The sequence below is a fragment of the Podarcis pityusensis genome (assembly GCF_964106645.2).
Source record: "Podarcis pityusensis genome assembly, chromosome: 7".
Classification (NCBI taxonomy): domain Eukaryota; kingdom Metazoa; phylum Chordata; class Lepidosauria; order Squamata; family Lacertidae; genus Podarcis; species Podarcis pityusensis.
Window position 1 is genome coordinate 47,351,267 of NC_138031.1, and position 19,971 is coordinate 47,371,237.

Below are 19,971 nucleotides of genomic sequence, written 5' to 3' on the forward strand. Positions count from 1 at the left end.
GCTCAAAGGGGCTTCTTTGCAACAAAGAGCTGCTTAAGAACCAAACACCTAATTAGGTTGCCTGTAAAGACCTAAGGCTGACATTTCAGGAGTAAGAAACAGGCAAGTTCTCCATTTTAACAGAGCCCCCAACATCTGTTACTGATGTAACCTTTCCAAATGGTGTATTTGTTGCTACAAATTGCTGTGCCAATGAGACTTTTAAGGAGAGAGAAAAATGACGTCAGTCTATTGAATTGGCTTTACTCGTCTTCCATTCTGTGCCATCTCTCTTGACTTCACCAGGTTTTCAAAAGTCCTTTCACAAGCACAGGCAAGGAATGTTGGGTTCAGGAGCACGCAGAGCTTATTTCGAACAATGGCAGCGAAATGTATGGGTAGAGAGGGGCAGTTACTTGTCAGAATTATATAACTAGCTGCAATCTATAACATGTGCTAAGAAGAATCACTTCTCCATAACAGAACGCAAGGCACCCCTTCTGTGTTCTCAGCTGACCTCTAACTGGCACATTTGGGTGATAGATGACTCTCCTGCTGGACTGTGGCAACGCATAACTAGATATCCCCTACTCAACGCAGGAGGGCCCCCTGCCAAATGCAGGTGTGTGGCCTACCCATGTTGACAAGTGAGTTAAGCTATCTGATATGACTATTTGAACAGGCCTGGCCCTTGTGCCGCTTGAGGCAGAACATCCTGCTACCCCGCTCCCCATAGACACATGCCCATGACCCTGTGCCCTCCTTGCTCCCATGCTGCTGCTCTGCCCCGATTGCAGCTGGGCGAGGCACCGCATGGGTGCTGCTACCATGGCAACCCAGGTACAAAGGAGGTGGCACCAAGAAGCATCTTCCTCAGGTGTGGTTCTGCCACCTGAAGCAACAGTCTCAGCTCACCTCAGGCAGGCCGTCCTGCATTTGAAGTATGTAAAGTACAGTGGTACCTCGGGTTAAGTACTTAATTCATTCCAGAGGTCCGTACTTAACCTGAAACTGTTCTTAACCTGAAGCACCACTTTAGCTAATGGGGCCTCCCGCTGCTGCCGCACCACTGGAGCACGATTTCTGTTCTCATCCTGAAGCAAAGTTCTTAACCTGAAGCACTATTTCTGGGTTAGCGGAGTCTGTAACCTGAAGCGTATGTAACCCGAGGTACCACTGTAATACCTAACAAGGTCTACCCCAATTCTTAAGACCATTACGTCCAGTGTTTACCTAATGGCCGCACCAAGTTCACCCAATGGAAATATGCAGGTAAGTCACTGTGCTAGGGGACCTCACAGAGCTGGAGCAGGCGAGTTGCTATGAGGCTACGTTGCAATCTTGGTTCATATGGTATAATTAGTTAATTCAATAACTCTCCATGCAGAAACATGGCAGAATCATTTATCCTCATAGTCCAGGAATGGCAAAACTGTGGCTCTCCAGATATTGCCGGAATACCGCTCGTTATCCCCTACTGCTGGCCATTAGAGCCCTGGCTGATGGGAATTCAAGTCCAACATCTGGAAAGCTTCTAGCTTCCCATCCCATGGCTGATAATGGCTGCTGTGATGCTGCCTTGAGTATTTATTTCTCTAGCACAGAGGTCAGCAACCCGCGGCTCCAGAGCCGCATGTGGCTCTTTTACACCTTTGCCGCGGCTCCGGGGCAGAAACTAGCGAGGGGAGGAGGCGCATTGTGCGCCTCGACACTCCCCACTGTGGCGGGTGCTGTACTGGCTGTGATGTCACATGGGGGCGGTGCGTGGGTTAGTCACGCACCGTCCCGACGTCATCTTCCCGCCCGCCCGCCCGCCCGCTCGCTACATTGTAAGGGGCATGTACGCTGGTCACTGCATTGAAAGGGGGCATGTACGCTGGTCACTGTTTTGAAGGGGAGTGAAGAACACACACACACAAAAAGGTAACTTGTTAATTTAACATTTATTTCTATGAGGAGGAGTAATTCTGAGGGGTCAAACAAAGAAATAATAAAAAAGTGACAAAAAAGTTATTTTTATAATGAGGTGTTTTGCGGCTCCCAGGTTTTTTTTTCTTCGGAAACGGGTCCAAGTGGCTCTTTTTGTCTTAAAGGTTGCAGACCCCTGTTCTAGCAGGTCCCAGCCCCCAGTTTGGGAAATACTGTTCAGTTGAAAGTCACTTTTAGAAAAAGTCAAGACTGACTGTGCAAGCTATACACAAAAGTTTAAAGATCTGTAAAGTGAGTCATCACCATGAGTCTTCTTTGAACAATGTGAATAAATATCGCATGCCCCCATATCTTCCAGCATTCCATCTATTAATAGTGAGGTAAGATTACTCCTAATTTGTATTTCACATCTATCTCAAAATAATGGTTGAAGGGTGATGATGAACAGAGAGACGTCAAGCCTCTTATCTCCTGAGCATCACAGCAATGTCCTCAGGAGGTCTGTCCCCCCCAATTTCTGCTATTTATTATCACTGACATTCACTTAGGCTGCAGGCAATGCAGTTGCAGAAGAACAACTGACCACACATTAGGTACTTTCTTTTTGCATCCAGTTTAACCTTCTCAAACCAAGGGTTGCTGGCAGATTTCTGTGCAAGCCTAATTCCATCATTTGCCTCCATTAATTTATCTATTCCAAAAATATCTCACAAAAGCATTACCAGCCATATTTTTGCTTATTAGACTACAAAGATAAGTAAAGGTCATATGCTAATTTGACATTTTAAAATCAAACTCAATCCTTCACTTTCATTTTTAAAAAGTTTGATTATAACATTCATTGAGTTAATCTAAATATGAGATTAGAATATATTCTTACAGGACGTTGTCTTTTCTAATCAGAGACAACCGCAACACCTGTCATAGCCTTAAAGTGTTTACTGTCAGGCCCCAGACCTCATTTTCTGTGCCAAGCTGCAGCCTTTAACGTATCAAGTAATAATAAAGAGCACATTGGAGCATATGCGTAATGCCTTTTTTCAGACCAGAAACAGCACCTACCTATCTGCATATAGATGAAAAACATTCTAGATCAGTGGCAAGTGCATAATTCCAGGCTGGTTTAAGCGCCAGAACCTCCTATGAAGATGGTGCCTGGAGAGATTGTGTCACTGTGCTACTCTGGCTCCTGCTGTAAACTAAGCCATACTTTGTCATCCAATGTGGGCTCCTTGCTTGCCTCCTCCAGACAAGCCATGAGCTGTAAACCCAAGAACAAACCTTGGCTACAACTCCTGGTTTGTCTGGAGTGAGACAAGCCATGAGCCACTAAGCTAAACCTAGGGCTTAGCTCACTGCAGCACAGCAACAGCAGGAGCTCATACACTTGCACTAAGTTATAGGTTGGCTTAAAGTGTTATGTGTAAACCATGTCACTGTAACAAATAAATACTATCACCTGTCACACACTAAATTAGTAAGAGTCTGTGGGCTCTGCCTTGAAGACCAGTCCATTCATGCCCTGCTGCCTTATTCGTCTTGCTTTAGGGAAGCCAAGGGGCCATCTTTGCAGACCCATCTGTGGGATTCTGTGCCTAAGCATCATTTTAGAACTCAACTAGCAAGGCCCACTTCTTCTTAGGATCTGTGAGCTTGGATGAAGCAGATTGTTTTGATTTAACTACTACTGAAGGCTGCATCAAACCCAGCCTCACTTATAGATTTGGTATAAGACAAATGAGAGTCCAGGGGATTTTAGGTATGCCTTCAGACCTGAGACGGACATGGAGGACATCAGTACTGAGAGGGCCTCCAATGCTGGGCTTTCTGTTACACTGGTTGGTTTCATTTCCATGCCTGAAGAGCCTGTCGATAGGCCATCATCAACATTGCATCATGACAGCTTGATCAGCTATGAAAAGGGAAGCTGGGCAGCGTTGGGATGGGAGTGCTGTAGAGGTTTTTGCTTTGGTATCTGCTGTCAGAATTGCCTCGTGCCTATATGAAGACTAAAGCACCAATCCTACACTCACTTTCCTGGGAGTAAGCCCTGTTGGAACTCAATGAAACCTGCTTCTGAGGAGACACATATATTTTGCACTGTTACTTCTCTTTTAGGTTTGTACCTTTCCACAAACCAAAACGAAAAGGCGTTGTTTTCACCTTGTTTATCTCAAAGTACAAAAGGAAAATCTTTTAAATACTTTAACTTGGAAAAACAAGAAGCCCGTAAATAATGTATCAAGAAAAATATCTCGGAAATTGATTTTTTATTATTAAAGTACAAAAAAATCCAGTCAACTTGTGAACATCCAGAGCTTATTTAAAAATTTAACAGCACACTGAACAATCCGAAGTTTATTTAATTTGTAGCAGAGTCAAATTTATTCTGCTCTCTTTTAAATAATGGTTACTCCTTCTTAAGATATACTCCTTTTCTTACAGTCTTGCATACAAACATATGGTAATTTTTATTAGAGCATTTCCCCCCCAAAGTAAACCCTAAGGGGGAGAGAAAGGAACAAAAGCAGTTTATCATTCCAAAAAAAAATTAAATTATTGCAGTAACCATTTTAAAACATCTTTTTAAGAGCTAATGTCAGAATACATATTCAGGGAAATTCTGGTCCTGTATATTTGAGAAAGAGGAATCATAAGAATACAGACAGAGACCTAAATCAAGCTGAAGTTAATCATGATGAAAACCCACAGAAACCAAATAAGCCATGATTATTGCTTTTGTTGTGACAAGAACACTGTTGACTTTGGGCTCTTTACATTTTCTCACACTCTCTGTGTGTCTCTCTGAGGACAGACTCTATTGGACTAGGAAGGGATAACATTTCCACCTGCCCTGCCCTGTGACATTTTGTGGGTGGCTGACCTTTATTCTTTTGGCTGGAATACGGATGCATTTGGCTTTTAGACTTTTGGTAATACGTGGAAATTTTGTCGTCTTAATTTTTTATATAAATTGCATCCTGTATTTGTGTATGAATGTAAGTTGCCTTAGGGGGCAACTTAGGTATAGGAATCATCATTACCATCATCTCCATGAGATATGATTCAATGTACAGACACACCTTGGAGCCCAACTGCAAAGGGCATGGCTAATTTTTGAAGGCTGCTGTTTATATGGTGGCTCAAGCAACTAAAACTCCAGAAGATGATTGCAAAAGTCACCCTACCACCGCAGAGGACATATATGATGAACCCAGGAGCAAATTATATACCTGAAGGCATCACTGTTCTGCTCATCACACAGATTTCAAAAACACCATGCAGACTTACAGTTAATTCATACTGCTTCTCAAGTGCAGCATCGATGTCAAGGACAAAATCTAGAGCGCTCGCAAGAACCCCAGCCTACAGTTACTTGTCACTTTTGTTCTGGAATGCAGTGAAGTAATCTGTGTGCTGGAATTTGAGAACTTCATTGCCCCAACTGGTCCATCCAGGCTGCAAATTCCGAGCAAACAGCTCCATACATTCCACATCTGGCTTGGTATATGCTTTTAGAATCTCTGGGGAGGAAAAATCATGAGATTGATTTTAATTTATTTTTTTTTAAAAAAACCACACCTCTATTTCTCAATTTCCTCAAAGCTGTTGGAAGGTGGTGGGGGTGGTGGGGAAGAATGTTTCAATAAAGAGAGAGAGAGAGAGAGACAGCAAATTAATTTCAAGGATCTCATCAGCTAGCTTTACTATTTATAGCCAGAAAGGAATATGAAATAAATGACCTTGAGAGTATGAACAATACTGTCAAAGCTTCCAGTCACTCTAATTTATCAGTATTCATTTGGAGACAGGGAATGAGAGCTTCAGCACCGCCATAGTGTTTTCAGAATTGTCACCATAACATCTCTCAAATGGGAGTGCTTATTTTTTTGGGGGGGGGGGGACAACAACACATGGACAGCTATATTCAATGCATATTAAAATTTATTCATTAAAAACTTAAGCTTTGAAACAGAAACTTAAAAGGAGTAGACACATCAGGCACCGATTGATTTCACTGGTTAATATATTCCCTCGCAGCACAGTTTACAGCCTAGTCCTATGAATGCTTACCCAGAAGCCTCACTCATCTCAATGGTACTTATTCCCAGCATGTGCAAGATTGAAACTGCAGATCTGCAAGCTTAGTAGCTTGAAGTAGTTTTGTTGTGGGGCCTATCTCTTCTTCAGCCATTCCGATTCTTATGGTTTCCTTCCGAGGATCCCGGGAGACTGCAGTTTATTAAGCATGCTGCAGATCATTACCTCCTTCACAGAACTCCACTTCCTTGGAAATTGTTAGGAGGAAGCTGCCAGCTAAAGCAGTTTTGTACTTGTTTAAGACACGAGGTTAAGATGCTGCGCAGAGCAATCCTATATTTGCATTATGACCTGGAGACATGCCTCTACTATACCCGCAAGACAGCAGAACTTTGTTATAGGATTGCACCTAAGTAACTGATTAACAGTTTATATAGTGATTTGTGTGGGTGGAATCCAATGCTACGTGAGTGGAATCTCACTTATGAAGCAAGGGCCCCCCTTCCCCGGCACCCCACAAAATCTGCACTATACTATCAGGTGTTAGTATCCCTCTTCATTAGCATTCAGCACAGTCAACCAGCTCATCAACTGAGTTCAAACATATATTTCACCAACTAAAAATGGCCAGGCCAACACTCCCACTCCTTGCTTAGTGAAGACACAGCACCATTCAGGAATACAGACATATCTGAAAACATGATGACAGAAATGCTAAAAGGCTTGGAAACAAAACGAAGGTGCATTTGATTCTCCCCAAATCGCCCCCACTAAAAAAACCCCATCAATCATTTATCAGTAAAGGTCCTACCCATAAAGGTCAATAAAGGTTATGTTCCTCTCTCTCTCTCTCTCTCTCTCTCTCTCTCTCTCTCTCTCTCCCTTTACATTTCACAGTCAATTCTATACTTCTGTTTCTACAATTTTATCTGCAACTTGAACAGTTGCGCAGTAGACAAAAATTCAGCTGCTGCGTTTTTCTCCACCAATGACTCTCTTCAGCAACCTGCTGAATTTCAGCCTGTTTAAAGCTGTTGTATGTCCTTGTTAACATTTTGAGTTCAACTGTTTCAAAATGCTAACATTTTTACCATCCAGATTAACTACAAAATGGTTTCATATGCACATTAATGCCAGTCCCTATGTTCTGAATCTGGTCCTCCCTTCTGCCTACCTTGTTTTCATAATTTCTGGAAAACTTAACAAGAAATGCATGAAATAATAATAATATATAAGAAGTCAGAATGTATGTCTGGAATAACAAGCTTTTTTGTTGCCACAGGCACACCTAGGGTCACTTGAGCTCTTGCCAAGGAGAGTGTGTGTGTGTGTGTGTGTGTGTGTGTGAAGCAGGAGAGGTTGTGTGGACAGGAGGTTGTGTGGACACACCTCCCCTGGCTGGATAGGGCACACATGCTGCTCTCTGCCTGGAGGCCACTCCAAGGACCCTTTCCATCCCCTCCTATAGAACCACCAGCAGCAGTTTTTTCTGCTAGAGATCCCAGCGGATTCCTTCTGTGGGCAAAGTAGGTGCTAAGCTGGGGGTGGGGGGTGGGGTTCTCCAGGTGTCACAGGAAAACTTCCACTGCCTGATAGGGGATTTTTGAGGGGGACGGGTTTGCCTCTGTTGCTAATGTTAGCCTTACCTATCACAGAATTAACTGCTTACAAAAGATGAGTACAGTAGTACCTCGGGTTACAGACACTTCAGGTTACAGACGCTTCAGGTTACAGACTCCGCTAACCCAGAAATAGTACCTCGGGTTAAGAACTTTGCTTCAGGGTGAGAACAGAAATCGCAAGGCGGCAGCGGGAGGCCCCATTAGCTAAAGTGGTACCTCAGGTTAAGAACAGTTTCAGGTTAAGAACGGACCTCTGGAACGAATTAAGTTCTTAACCCAAGGTACCACTGTAGTGGGAAAATTCCCCCATGTTTCACCCTAAATTTCCACTGAAAGGGCTGTCAGCAAAAGCTAGTGGGTGCTAACTTTGCCACTTTGCCACTGTCTTGCGTGTGCCCCCTCTTCTAGATGCCTCCACCAGATTTTGTTTCTCCCTTCCCTTCAGATTCCTCCAGTTTTATCTGCACAAACAGAGCATTTAATCTCCTTTGCTACCAATGCTATAAAAACACAGAAACTATGAAACTGTGTTAAGATGTTATTGTTGAAGTTTGCTTCTTCGCATAAAATGTCACCGTTGCCGGAAAAGGGAATCTCTTCAGCAGGAAGGTGAGACAATTTAATAAAAATTTAACATTTGCACAAGTCTTAGCTGGTTTAGAAGAGCCTTGCACATAATAATTTAAGATGTGGCTGCTCAACCTCTGCTATGTGATCATGCTTCACTCTTCACCTAAAGTGAATTGAAGGAGAAGACTGGCATCTTTTACAGCTTAATAAATATGAAGCCTTTCACTGGAATTGGAATACAAGTTTACTTTCACAGCCTGAAGACAGATACATCTAATGAACTATAGATTAAATAAGATGTGCATATGAAAAGGCAACTAAATAACTTGTTAAACCAATTAACGTTATTTCAGAACGGTGGTGTTTGGGCCATTTTTGTTAGCACCTTACAGTCTTTCGATTAAAACATTTATATCCCATCTTCCCAATGTAAAACTAATGGTAAGAGCAGAGAACAGATTCAAAATAACCACTGACACATCATAAACTACTTATATTTCTAAATACTAGGCTGTATCCAATTTAGCCTTACTGGATGTAACTAACATCAGCTTACTAATTTCAGGGGGTCTGCTTTGAGTATCTTATTTGGATACAACTCTCTCTGTTGTGATTCCTCTGGAAAGAAGCTAGACTAAAGGATAAGCATCAGATCACATGACCAAGGGTGCCACAATGGCTGCCACGTCATCACAGGGGAAAACTGGATGCCCTGGTTTTTTCCAGGACACTTGGTGGGTATGTATTTTGTGTACGTTAGTAAATAATTGTTACTTAAGGAACAGTTCACCAAGTCTTGTTCACACAAAGTTTCCACTAATGGTGAAATCCCACTTTCTCACTTTTCTCTGTCGCTCCCTCAATTCAAATCATCTCATGCTGGCCACAATGACATGCACCAATAAACCAGGATTTGGGGCATATTGTGCCTACCTTGAATGATTCACTCCTCCCATGTTGCTAATGCGATAAACAAACTAGCAAACCTTGGGTTCCCATTATTCCTGAACCAGGTATTATGGTTTGTAGGTCCCCAGCAATCATTGATCCATAAGCCAATAATAAAACCCTGTCTTAATGCTATTTATAATAATATTTATATACTGCTGTTCATAAAAAAACACTATGCACTTTACAATACTCACACACAAAACCATACAGTGTGAACCATATGTAAGTTGAAATCAGCTAACTATTATGTACAAACATACCCACTACATGTAGCAAGCACTCGGTCTTGCTTGGGTTTAGTAGATAGAGCCAAGCAAAGGAAAGACCAGCTGAACTTGCTCTACGCTACTGAAAGAAACGAGCTCAATGATGAGGGGTCTTCTTACAAGACAGACAACTAATACAGGACCTTGCAAATCAATGTAGGCAGTAATCCAAGCCATGTCTACTCGGAAGTAAGTCCCACTGAATTCAATGGGGCTCACAACTAGATAAATGGAGTTTATGTGGGGTTATGCCTTCAGGCATAGCATCCTGGATTAACTGAGCTGTACACATAGACCACAAACCAGTGCAACCAAAAATGGAAGTTCAAAGGTGCATTTATTTTTTTTCCTGAGTCCTTGACAGTGGAAAAGGAGGGGTATAAATAAATATATGATACAAATGATATTTGGCTGGCATGGGGATATTAAGAAAGGTCTTGCTATCTGTCATATTGTAAACAAAAGTTCTGCAAGTGGGCACTCAAAAACACATTAAAAAATTGTCCTGTAGCACCTTAGAGACCAGCTAAGTTTGTTCTGGGTACAGTATAAGCTTTTGTGTGCATGCACACTTCTTCAGATACCAAAACACAGTGAGTGAAAGGGATTGAGCAAATGGGAGGAGGAAGCTTTATCTCTCATTTTCCTCTACCTCCCCATATTCCTCTTGAAAAGCATTGTTGCTGCCTCTACCAAGAACATACAAGCTCAGTAAGTAACTTCCTTGACTCAAAGTGAACTTGCTTGCTATGACGACGATAAAAGTTTCAGTCTTTCAAAGCAGCCACCCAAGGTCCAGGTTAGTAGAAGCATGGGTAAGAATCAGCATCTTTAATTATATCAGAGGAATTTTAGAACCAAAGAATATCTACCTGAATTCCTCAAACTGGCAGCAACATGCATGCTACAGTGCTCTAGCTGGAACACAAATGCAGCATACTAAGAAATGTACTGGGTTGGATCCCAACCCTCCGTAACAGCTTCTCAAGAGGGCACAAGGAAGGCAAAGGAATTAGCTAAAATTGCCTCTCCCTCCCCTCACTTCCTTTCGCAGGAATGTCCCTTGAATATACAGGAACTCTGCATTCAACCAATCAACTGCAATCTACAAGTTATTCACCTCTTCAAGATCAAGGTTATTTCTAAAGTGGTTATGCCAGTTGTAAAGCCAAGTATGAAAGACGAAACCTGTCCTGCTTAAAATGCCTAATTTGTGCCTAACTGAATCCACAATTAGAACCCAATGAAATATTAAAATTTTCAGTAAGTTTTTAACCTCAGTTGTTTGTTATTGATGGTCAGAAACTAACAATACAAACAAATGAGCAGAGGTACTCAAGTCATTGACCCATCTCAAAGGTATCAATAGTTGAAAATATCAAAAATGTTTAGCTTAAAGAATGATTTCAGGAACATACCTGTCAGGGGTGGTTTGTGTGAGTGAAGGATGCAAGGTACACTCACAATTAATTTCTGATCAGGAATTTGAGGCACGTCATCCTCTGAAATCCTATTGTATAGATCAAAACAAAATAAATGGTGAGAGCACAAATGAGAATATCTTGCTAAAGAGCCAAACCTTAATTGGTCCCTTTCCCCCTCTAAACAGAATTATAATAATAATATGAAAAAGTCATTCTCTCACTGCCATACTAGATGGTAAGCCCCTGGGAAGCTAAATATCTAAATGCTGAGTGTATTTGTTTTCTTGAGAGATAAAGGGCAGCTTATGAAATTTCTTAAGCTTCTTCAAAAACTAAGCCAATAAAGAAATATGACTGCAAGAAGACAAATATGGTGCAGCCAATATATGTTTCAACTTTAGAATATTTTTTGCCCTTAACAAAATAGATCTATATTTAATACAGGGGGGAAAGTGGTCTACTTGGCAGCAGAAACCAACAGCCCTGAGGGCTAACATGGATGACATGGAGAATATCTGGCTTGGGCTAGCCAAACAAGGAAGATATGGAGCTACCCACTTCATATAATATCACTAGGAGAATTCCTGTTTTGGCAAGACTTTCCTGTATAGGGTAATGTTTGCTATTTTAACCACACGCATAAAAGTCCAAGCAGCTGTACTAAATCACCAATTCAAAACTTCTTCAAAGAGACTTCGGCAAGGGACCAAAGAATTATGAAAGTAGTTCTGCAAGCCCAAAGAGGCTTTAATCTTGCTAATAGCAGGCACAACACTCTAAATTGAAAGTTATGTGGAAGTTGTGCTATGGTGTGGAGATTGCCTGTTTAAAGAAAGAAGGTAAGAAAAAGAAAATATCCCACTGGGGTTGCACAAGCCCCTCACATTAGGCTAAGTGGCTCTTTGGATCCCAGCCCCAATATTCACATAAACAGATTACGCTTTGCTAAAGGGGAAGAGACATAGTTGTTTTGGGATCCCCCTCCTCCTATTCCAATTCAAATGAATGCTCAAGGCAGCTAATGATCTTGGCCCTGCAATGACATCCCACCCATTTTAGTGATAATTGGTCATCAGTTAAAGGCATCTGCTTCCAAGATTTCCCAGTGTCATATCTTGAGAAATTGAATTTCACAGCACTGTAAGAAACAGACAACTAAATATCTAAAGGGAACAGCAGAAGGAGTCTGGTGTATTTTACAGCTTTCTTAAAAGCTAGTCTTTCAAGGGAACTGGAGTACAAGCATACTTCAGTCTTCATATCGTTTTGTTAAGAAAGGCCATTGCGCCCTCCTTTGAACCTCAGCTGAGCATTCCTAATGAATGCCTTATAACAATAATTCCCATTAATAATATAGAGAAATCAATGGACTCATATACCTTAATGGCACATCTGTATTTTGCTGGACTCTTCCCAATACAAGAACTTCATAAGGCTTCTTGTGAAAAGAGTCTAATGGAAATACAAACTCTCCAGACTTTGTAATCTGATAGAAAGGAACCGGAAATCAATGCTGCAAGTTACAAATCAATGTTACAATATTTTATTATCTATTCATCTATCCTAAGGATGTTTTCTCACTATACCCAAGTCTAGTTCAGAGATTGGTAGTGTTCTGGCTTGTGTAATCCACTTTCTTTTTCATTTACACCCTATCAATGGTGGCTTGGGGGTAGACCACTGAACCCAATGAGCCTTAACACTGCTGTGGCTACATATACATTTATAAATCATCATTTGAATTGCTTCAGATCAAGGATTCTAACATCAAATTTGAAATATGATCAGCAGGGCAGCCCAAGACTGGTCAAAGCAAAGTAGGTTTCCAAAGCCGTTTGGGGAAAAAATGGGGGGAAACCTGGTCCCCCCCCCCCCAATTTTCCAGGTTTTTTTTCCAGGCCTTCCCATCTCTACTTATGGGAGAAATAGTGAAATAAATAAAGAATTGCAACTGGGGTTGCAACACTTCGTTGACCGATTTAAAATATTTTGATTTAAAAGAAAAAAGAAGCGACATCAGATTAACCAGGAAGACTTTTTTTTTAAAGGGGGGGGGGAGAAAAGGCTATTTATAAATTCTTCCCAGGAAGGAATGCCTCCTTGTGCTACTTGCTGAAAAAAAAATAATGTTTTCCCCTTTTTTTCATACATGTACAAATGTATGTAATTGATTAGAACTCATGCAGGTAACATAGTAAGGTTGCAATCCTATATAGACCTGGGAGTAAGCTCCATTGAAGTCAGTGGGACTTACTTCTGAGCAGATATGTATAGGATTGTGATGAGTGAGTTCCTTTATTGGGTGTCATCCCTAACTGTAACTTCCCTTGGGAGATAATATATAAAAAAATACATAACAAAAATTTGCTTCAAAAACGTTAATATTCAAATATTTTAAATGCTACCAATAAAAACAGTTATTGGGAAATAATTTTAAAACTAAACATATATAAAAATAAGTCCAAAGGTTCCAGCAAACTTACTTTCACCCAGAACCACTCCGCCACTCCACGGACAGACCAGTGGGGATAGAGTTCATTCTTCACAAAACATAAATGCTTCTGTCGGTTAGTCACCCAAGTGACCACAAGACAACCTGGGGCTGCCAGCGCTGGCACAGGAATTTGCTTGATTTGCCAATGGGACAAGTAATTGTACCTACACATGAATAAATTCAGAAAGTCTGAGCTGGACCAAAGCTCGAAAGGGAAACAGCAGGCCTTTACAAAGCAATGGCAATCTTTCGCAAACTTTCTTCAATACTAACAACATTTAGATAAATTAAAACTGAGCCAACAGTGACACCCAGTGGTAAAATCTGTTCCCATCGTATTTGAACACCTGTTTCTTTACATTCTGATCCACTGGGTGCAGCGATAAATATCCTTCCATTTCCAAATTCTGTTATGCATAGAAACTGAACTTATGGTCATTAAAAGTTACATATTACATTAAAGCAATTCTCTGCAATGCAGAATATCTAATACTTTGATTCCCCCCCCCCCCACTTTAATCTACAGCAGTCATACAGTATTTAAAAAGCTACTAATTACGTTAAGCAATGGAATTTGCTACGACAAGATGTGGTGATGGCCACTAACTTTAAAAGGAAATTACAATAATTCATAGAAGATAATGTTAGCAACAGTGAATAGTATTGATAGCTATATGCTGCCTGAAGCATTAGGATTACCAGTTGCTGTGGGTAAAGTATGCTGGACTAAATGGGCTTTTGCTCTGATTCTGCAAGGCTCTTCTTCTAATAGCAAAACTTCAGTAATACAAATTTGCAATAATACAAATAGAAAAATACTGACATGAAAATCTACGACTTTTCACAATAAAGTGTACAGCTTCCGAGTGATAGGTCAGGCGATTGTATGAGTGAAATGCCCATCACCCAGATAATCTATATATATTTTTTGTACTGCATTTTAAAGAGGCATGCCTGTTGAGCCCCTGAGAATCCATCTGGGTGGGTAGACACAGACCCAAGTATTACAGCCAGAGTTTTAGACAACAAGGAAAAGTGATATGCCTCCATGCCTAAGATCTGAACCCTGAGCTTATTTTGATGAATTTGAAATCAGTTAAATCAGCTTATCAGTTTCTATAGGCTCAGGCATACCTCACTCTCCACAGGACCAAATTGTACATTAAGCATATAAACTTTGAAGCCTGCGTAATTTGGAATTAATGGTAAGCCTTTAAACTGGACTTTTTTATTTTCTTGGAAGCAGTCATCCCTAATAATTGTTGGGGTATTTGTCTCTGTCTAGTTAACAAGGGGAAAGAAACCCATCCCAAGGTAGTGTATATAAACTCACAGTGCTGTTATGCTATTCTGTGACAACTCTTCCTTTTATTCCTCCCATTCCAGAAGTACCACTACTTTTCTACTTCTATTCTAATGTGAACTTCCTCCAATCATCCCTCCCATGTCGTATCCCAGAATATGATACAAACATTTCCCTTCCTGTCTTGCAAATGGTGGTGGAATCAGAATCGTCCTACAATAGTGGAAACATGTTGCTTTACTAGTCTCAACCATTGCTTATTTTAAAAGGAATGTACAGCTCTTGGCCAGCTTCCCTCTCAGACAGTAAGGCCATCCCACCTAGCGGCTTTCGTAAAATATGAATTAATTAGAAGCAAACCAGAGTAGCTTTAACTTCTGCAAATGCTCCACAGGCACAGAAACCATTCATTTTGATTAACCTTCAAATAACAGAGCATTCAGAGAGGTATATTGCTCAGAAGTTAATATTTTCAATTATGAAGTATTCTCATTAAGGGGGCGGGGAAGGTTCAGTGTTGTAATCTCATTCCCCAACCCCAGCATAACTATATTTTCACCTTAGAAAATTATCAAACCAGGTTCCCCACTGCCTCGTAGAACTTTCATATTAATTCAGTTTAATTGAAGTTCTACTGACATAAAATTGCAGTTATCCACTGGAGAATTAGATGCATGCATGTAGTAATCTGAGTTTACAAAACAGAACCCACTACATTTGAGAATATCAACCAGAAAAAGAGAAATGAAACAAAGCAACAAATGTGCTAATATGCCTTTAGTTGCCACCCCCACCCCTCAAGCCTGATCAGTAGATTCTGGCCTTAGTCCCCTATATTCACTTACCTGGGAGTAAGGACTTAATGGAACTTACTTCTGAATAGACATGTCTCCTATTGTAAACAACTCTTAATTGCACTAGTAAAGCCAGAAATTGTCATTCCACATACACCATTAACATCTAAAAAGGAGCTGTTTTAATATGTATGTTTAATAAAATATATGTTTTAGAAGGTAAAAGGCTACCTGTTACTTCTTTTAACAGACTTGTTCTCCCATGGTGGATCTATTATAATTATGCCAAACTTTTTTTTATCTAGAAAACAAAGCAATAAGAATACACATTTTTCAGTATTTCAAATTATGTCTATTTTTATTTTTTTGCAACAAAACCAAGTTGCTCACCAAGTTTTAATAAACAATTTTCATACTATTTAAAAGAACATGGAAATGCGATGTTTTGTCTTTGAAAGTGGTAACACTACCCTGCTCTGATTACAAATAGATATAAACATACTTCTGATCAAACTGAAGTGGCTCTATTTCATGTTCATTCAAACTAAGAGGCGGTCATGTCAGTTCCAAAACTAGCATAAAATGGTTCTCTTTTATTTATAGAGGTTTCTGTTCCACAAAGGATGTATTAGCCTCTAATTTTTCTAATATCTCCCACTATGCATGCTAGAAATTGGATAACAGGTGAAAATGAGTGGCTGCCATATAGTATGAATATGTGTTTGCAACAATTACTGATGCTCAAATCTAAGCATTTCTGCTAACAGGTGTTCTTTAAATTCCTTCCAAAATCTACACAATTTGCTCTGTCAATATATTACTGAAACATTGAACCAAAAGTGGGTAATTTTGCTTGGAAATGTACTTACAGTCCAAGAGTGGCTGCATAACAGAAATATCAGATAAAAGGAAAGCACTTTTGGGAGGAAATAGGTACTTCTGTCCCATTAATGTTATCATCTTTGCATAGTTTGTGGTGTTTTCTGTAACACAGGAAACCTGAACTTGTTCTGGAACACAGGAGTCCTCACTTATCATGCATACAGCTCTTTGTTCTGATTCATTCACTGAAGGAAACTGCTTTGCCATCTCACATAATTCAGCTAAACTACTGTGTTCTATAACAGGAGTCTTGGCACAAATCTGTTTTGAAGAGCTAGGCTGGAGGAAACCACATCTAAGTCCCTCCTGGACTAAACTCCTGGTACCATCCAAAATCAAGCCACTGATCTGTGCAGCAAAGAAAAATGAAAAAAGAGAGAAAATATCTGAGGCGGGTTGTTACAATTCCACAGAGACATATCCACAGACATGCAAATCTTCAGTCTGTGAACAGGATTATCTGAATGAATGACTGAGCAGTCCACACTATAAATCATTCTGATAGTTTTGCATTTTAAATATCAAGCCAAGTAAAGTGTCATTCTAAAACACTGGCACTCATTATCCTACTTTAAATACTGAAATGGTGCTATTTATAGTTCAACTTGAAGCTCTTAGCATAGTGAGCTATCAATTAATAGTATATGCATATTTAATCATGGAAGTGTGCATCTGAGGTTACTCAAACAAGCAACTCCTCCATCACAATTATTTCTCCGACTTACCTTTAAATGGTATTCTAAAGCATCACGTTCACCATGGTTAAGTTCACTGCTTCTTTTTCGTTTCTAAAGTTAACAACATGCACAAACATCAGCACCTCTATCATTTAAAAATATTGCCATACTCTATGGTTCTTTATACTTAAAAAGATAAAGGTAGATTCTGTGATGCATCTTGCACTCTAGAACTTGATAGAAGTAACCAAAGCCTTGCTGCTATTGTGCCCCCAAAGTGATAACACTTTAGCGCTGTCAAAGGCAGACATATTATAAGCACACCTTGTTAAATAATGTTGTTAATTAGTTGACTCACTGGAATAAAAAAACCTACATGGTAGTTCAAGTCTAAGGCGGATGTTAATTTTATTTATGTTACTCCAAGTAACTAGTGAATATTATAATGGCACTGAAGGAAATGGGACTATAAATATTTTAGAGGGATTGAGCCTTCGGTTCATTAAAGTAATCAAACATCAACATGTGCTTATAGTAACTTGTGACATATTAAAAAGAAGGAAAATAGTTATGCATCTATAGAGAGGGTTCAACATGTGTGTTTAAAGGTGATCATTGAGCTACAAAAGCAGTGGGTAAAATGTTCACAATAAATTAGGGGGTTATATGTTTCCCTTTGTAAAACAGTGACAAATAGAACTCGTTTCAAAGGAAGATACTTTGCAGCAATTCCTCTATACTGTACCTTTTTTGCTTTAGCAGTATAGTAAGAGCCAATCATCTTGACTCTTTCTTGCTGTTCTGATCTGCCATTTCCTAGACCAGCCTCAGATCCCTTTTGCTGGAGTTCCATTTGATTGTTTGCAACTCCATGTGGCTTCAGCACATTAAAAAATTCTTCCCGAAAAACATATGTATTCTTTACCATTAGACTTGCTTTTTCTTCTGGGGCCTTGATCTCATCAATAGAATCTTTTCTGCAAGAATTTTTAGCATCTAGGCTTACAGCCTCAACGAGAGCCCCATCTGAGGAAGCAGCAGTAGCAGGATCATCAACAAAGGCCAAGCCGGAATGATCATGGGAATGGCATAGCTGGTAGTTAGCTTTGTTTATAAAGGAGAGGTGGTCCAGTAGCCACCCAGCTGATAGATGACAAACAACAGACATTCTCTGCTTTTCCTGCTGTTTTTCAGTGTATTGATCTTCCAAGTGGATTCAACATAAATAAATAAATCAGTATCTCTGAAAAGTAAAAAAGTAAACCTTTTATAAGTATTGCAATTTATTTCTGGGGGTTTTTTTAACCAAAAATACCAATATTCTAACAGCATAATTCTATGGAAGTTTACCTGGCAGTAAGTCCCACTGTATCCAATGAGTCTTACTCCACAAGTAAATGTACTTAGGACTACAGCCAAAGACAGATAAACTTCTTCCAGTATACAGTGTTAAATTATTCAAAGACTTTGATTTAGAATTCTTTACAAGATTGTAGTTTGATGACAGCAATATAAGTTATTAAATCATAGATAGCAGTGGTATACATTTTAATGCTTCTAAGTGCAATACTGTTACTTAGCCCTTGTTACACAACTTGTATAACTGTAGGAACCACATTATTTAAATCTCTGCCTCCTAATGGGACTGTTCAGGCATTACTTGGGTTTTCTACTCAGGTGAGCTTGGAATGGGGTCTCCAGATCATGAAACTTGCTCTTTTCACCATGGATAGAGAAAAATTAACAGGAAAAATCCCATATTGATTTGAAAGGGTTGCCTCACTTACCTTGAATATGCAAGAGAGAGAGAATGTAATTCTGAGACTGAATCGTGTTCTCAACCCATGTAATGCATTAGTTTATATCACTAGTTTATCATAATTGCACCTACTAAAAAGCAACTATCATTGAAATTAACAGAAGTAAATTGTTTATCACTTGGATGCCAATTATGTTTAAAAACCAAGGGAGAATGTACCTCATTTATCCAGCTTTATTGCTTTAAGTAAATTTCAAGTTTTTAACCATTTCAGCAAATCGTACTTAAAAGTCAACTTTGTATTTGTAGAAAAAAATGTTCCAAGCTTTTTATGCAACATGTTATGCACTACAGTATTATGGCAGCAACAATGTGCAAATCTAGTCTGAGAGCACCACATCATGTTACAAACTCTGACACCTATTTTAGAATAGCTGGAAATGTACATGAAATTTAAACTTAAGTTTTTGCGGCCTTTCCAGATACCAAAAAACTCCTTGCTCTTTTTCCTGCAAAACTATCCCCCCCCCCGGAAGTTGTCCAAAACAAGTCATTCAGACTGCCCCAACACGCTTAAGCAAAGTTATCATTAGCACTTACAAGAATGTCTGCACACAAGACATTTTAAGATGTTCTAGTTAACTGCAGTCATCTGTAGCACAGGCAACAGTAAAACTTCCAATGAGATCGTAATAAAAACACCTAGAGGGAGACTATTGGGCAAGGCAAACCCAAATCACTAACATCCAAAGGCAGGATAAATAAAACTGCTTGCTTTACTGAAGGACAGAAGGGAAGAGGTATGTGGCAATTTCACTCATAAAGCACTTTCGAGGGCTGATTTTAGAGAGGCTAATATACATTATCTTATTCTAATCCCTATCATAGGGTGGAACAGCATTACTGTCACCATTTCGAGACTGCCTAGAGAGTTCGTGGCTGAGGAGAGATCTGTGCCGCGGGGGCTCGTGCAGGAAACCTACAAATGCGTTTACTAGGAAGCCAAGTCGCATTGAGCTCAACAGAGTTTACTCCCGGAAACGAGCGCATTAAAGTCAGAGAGGTCATCAGAGCAGCCCAGCAACCCAACCCAATGCCTCTCTGCCACGGCTACAACGCCAGCCCCACCACCGCACAGCCATGAAGCTTCGCTCCCATGGCCGCAGCCACCTTGTCGCACGTAAGGCACGGTCACGTGGTTGAGGAGCCCTAGCCGACGGCTGCCGCAGATAACCATAGAGATGAAAACGTACTTGCTGTTGCGATCATTTCGCCCGTGA

At 40.1% G+C, this 19,971-nt stretch overlaps 1 protein-coding gene and 1 long non-coding RNA gene across 4 annotated transcripts; both read right to left on the bottom strand.

The window, feature by feature from the left end:
* Window positions 1-4,159: 4,159 nt before the first annotated feature.
* Window positions 4,160-19,836, bottom strand: METTL4 (methyltransferase 4, N6-adenosine). Of its 3 annotated transcripts, none has more exons than XM_081013130.1 (9): window positions 19,292-19,836; window positions 17,678-18,175; window positions 16,981-17,043; window positions 16,243-16,603; window positions 15,605-15,674; window positions 13,266-13,440; window positions 12,162-12,268; window positions 10,777-10,871; window positions 4,160-5,432 (listed from the first exon to the last, which is right to left on the bottom strand). In XM_081013130.1, exons 2-9 carry the CDS (start codon window positions 18,098-18,100, stop codon window positions 5,281-5,283), a joined length of 1,446 nt encoding a protein of 481 aa, XP_080869256.1. In that variant the 5' UTR covers window positions 18,101-18,175; window positions 19,292-19,836; the 3' UTR covers window positions 4,160-5,280. The 3 variants fall into 3 exon arrangements, with proteins under 3 accessions (XP_080869256.1, XP_080869257.1, XP_080869255.1); XM_081013131.1 differs by having other exon boundaries at window positions 10,777-10,868; window positions 18,720-19,836; XM_081013129.1 differs by having other exon boundaries at window positions 18,720-19,836.
* LOC308481113 lies at window positions 5,804-7,260 on the bottom strand. The gene is made up of 2 exons (XR_013988458.1): window positions 6,838-7,260; window positions 5,804-6,805 (listed from the first exon to the last, which is right to left on the bottom strand). It is a non-coding gene; the product is annotated as an uncharacterized lncRNA (long non-coding RNA).
* Window positions 19,837-19,971: the final 135 nt, after the last annotated feature.

What these genes read in the sequence shown, in the direction of transcription:
- METTL4 (XM_081013130.1), bottom strand. Translation starts at nt 18,100, where the DNA reads ATGTCTGTTGTTTGTCATCTATCAGCTGGGTGGCTACTGGACCACCTC. An exon ending in ATACTGCTAAAGCAAAAAAG is followed by an intron (nt 17,044 to 17,677) that starts GTACAGTATAGA and finishes TGTTAACTTTAG; the next exon opens with AAACGAAAAAGAAGCAGTGA. An exon ending in TCTGTTAAAAGAAGTAACAG is followed by an intron (nt 13,441 to 15,604) that starts GTAGCCTTTTAC and finishes ATTCATGTGTAG; the next exon opens with GTACAATTACTTGTCCCATT.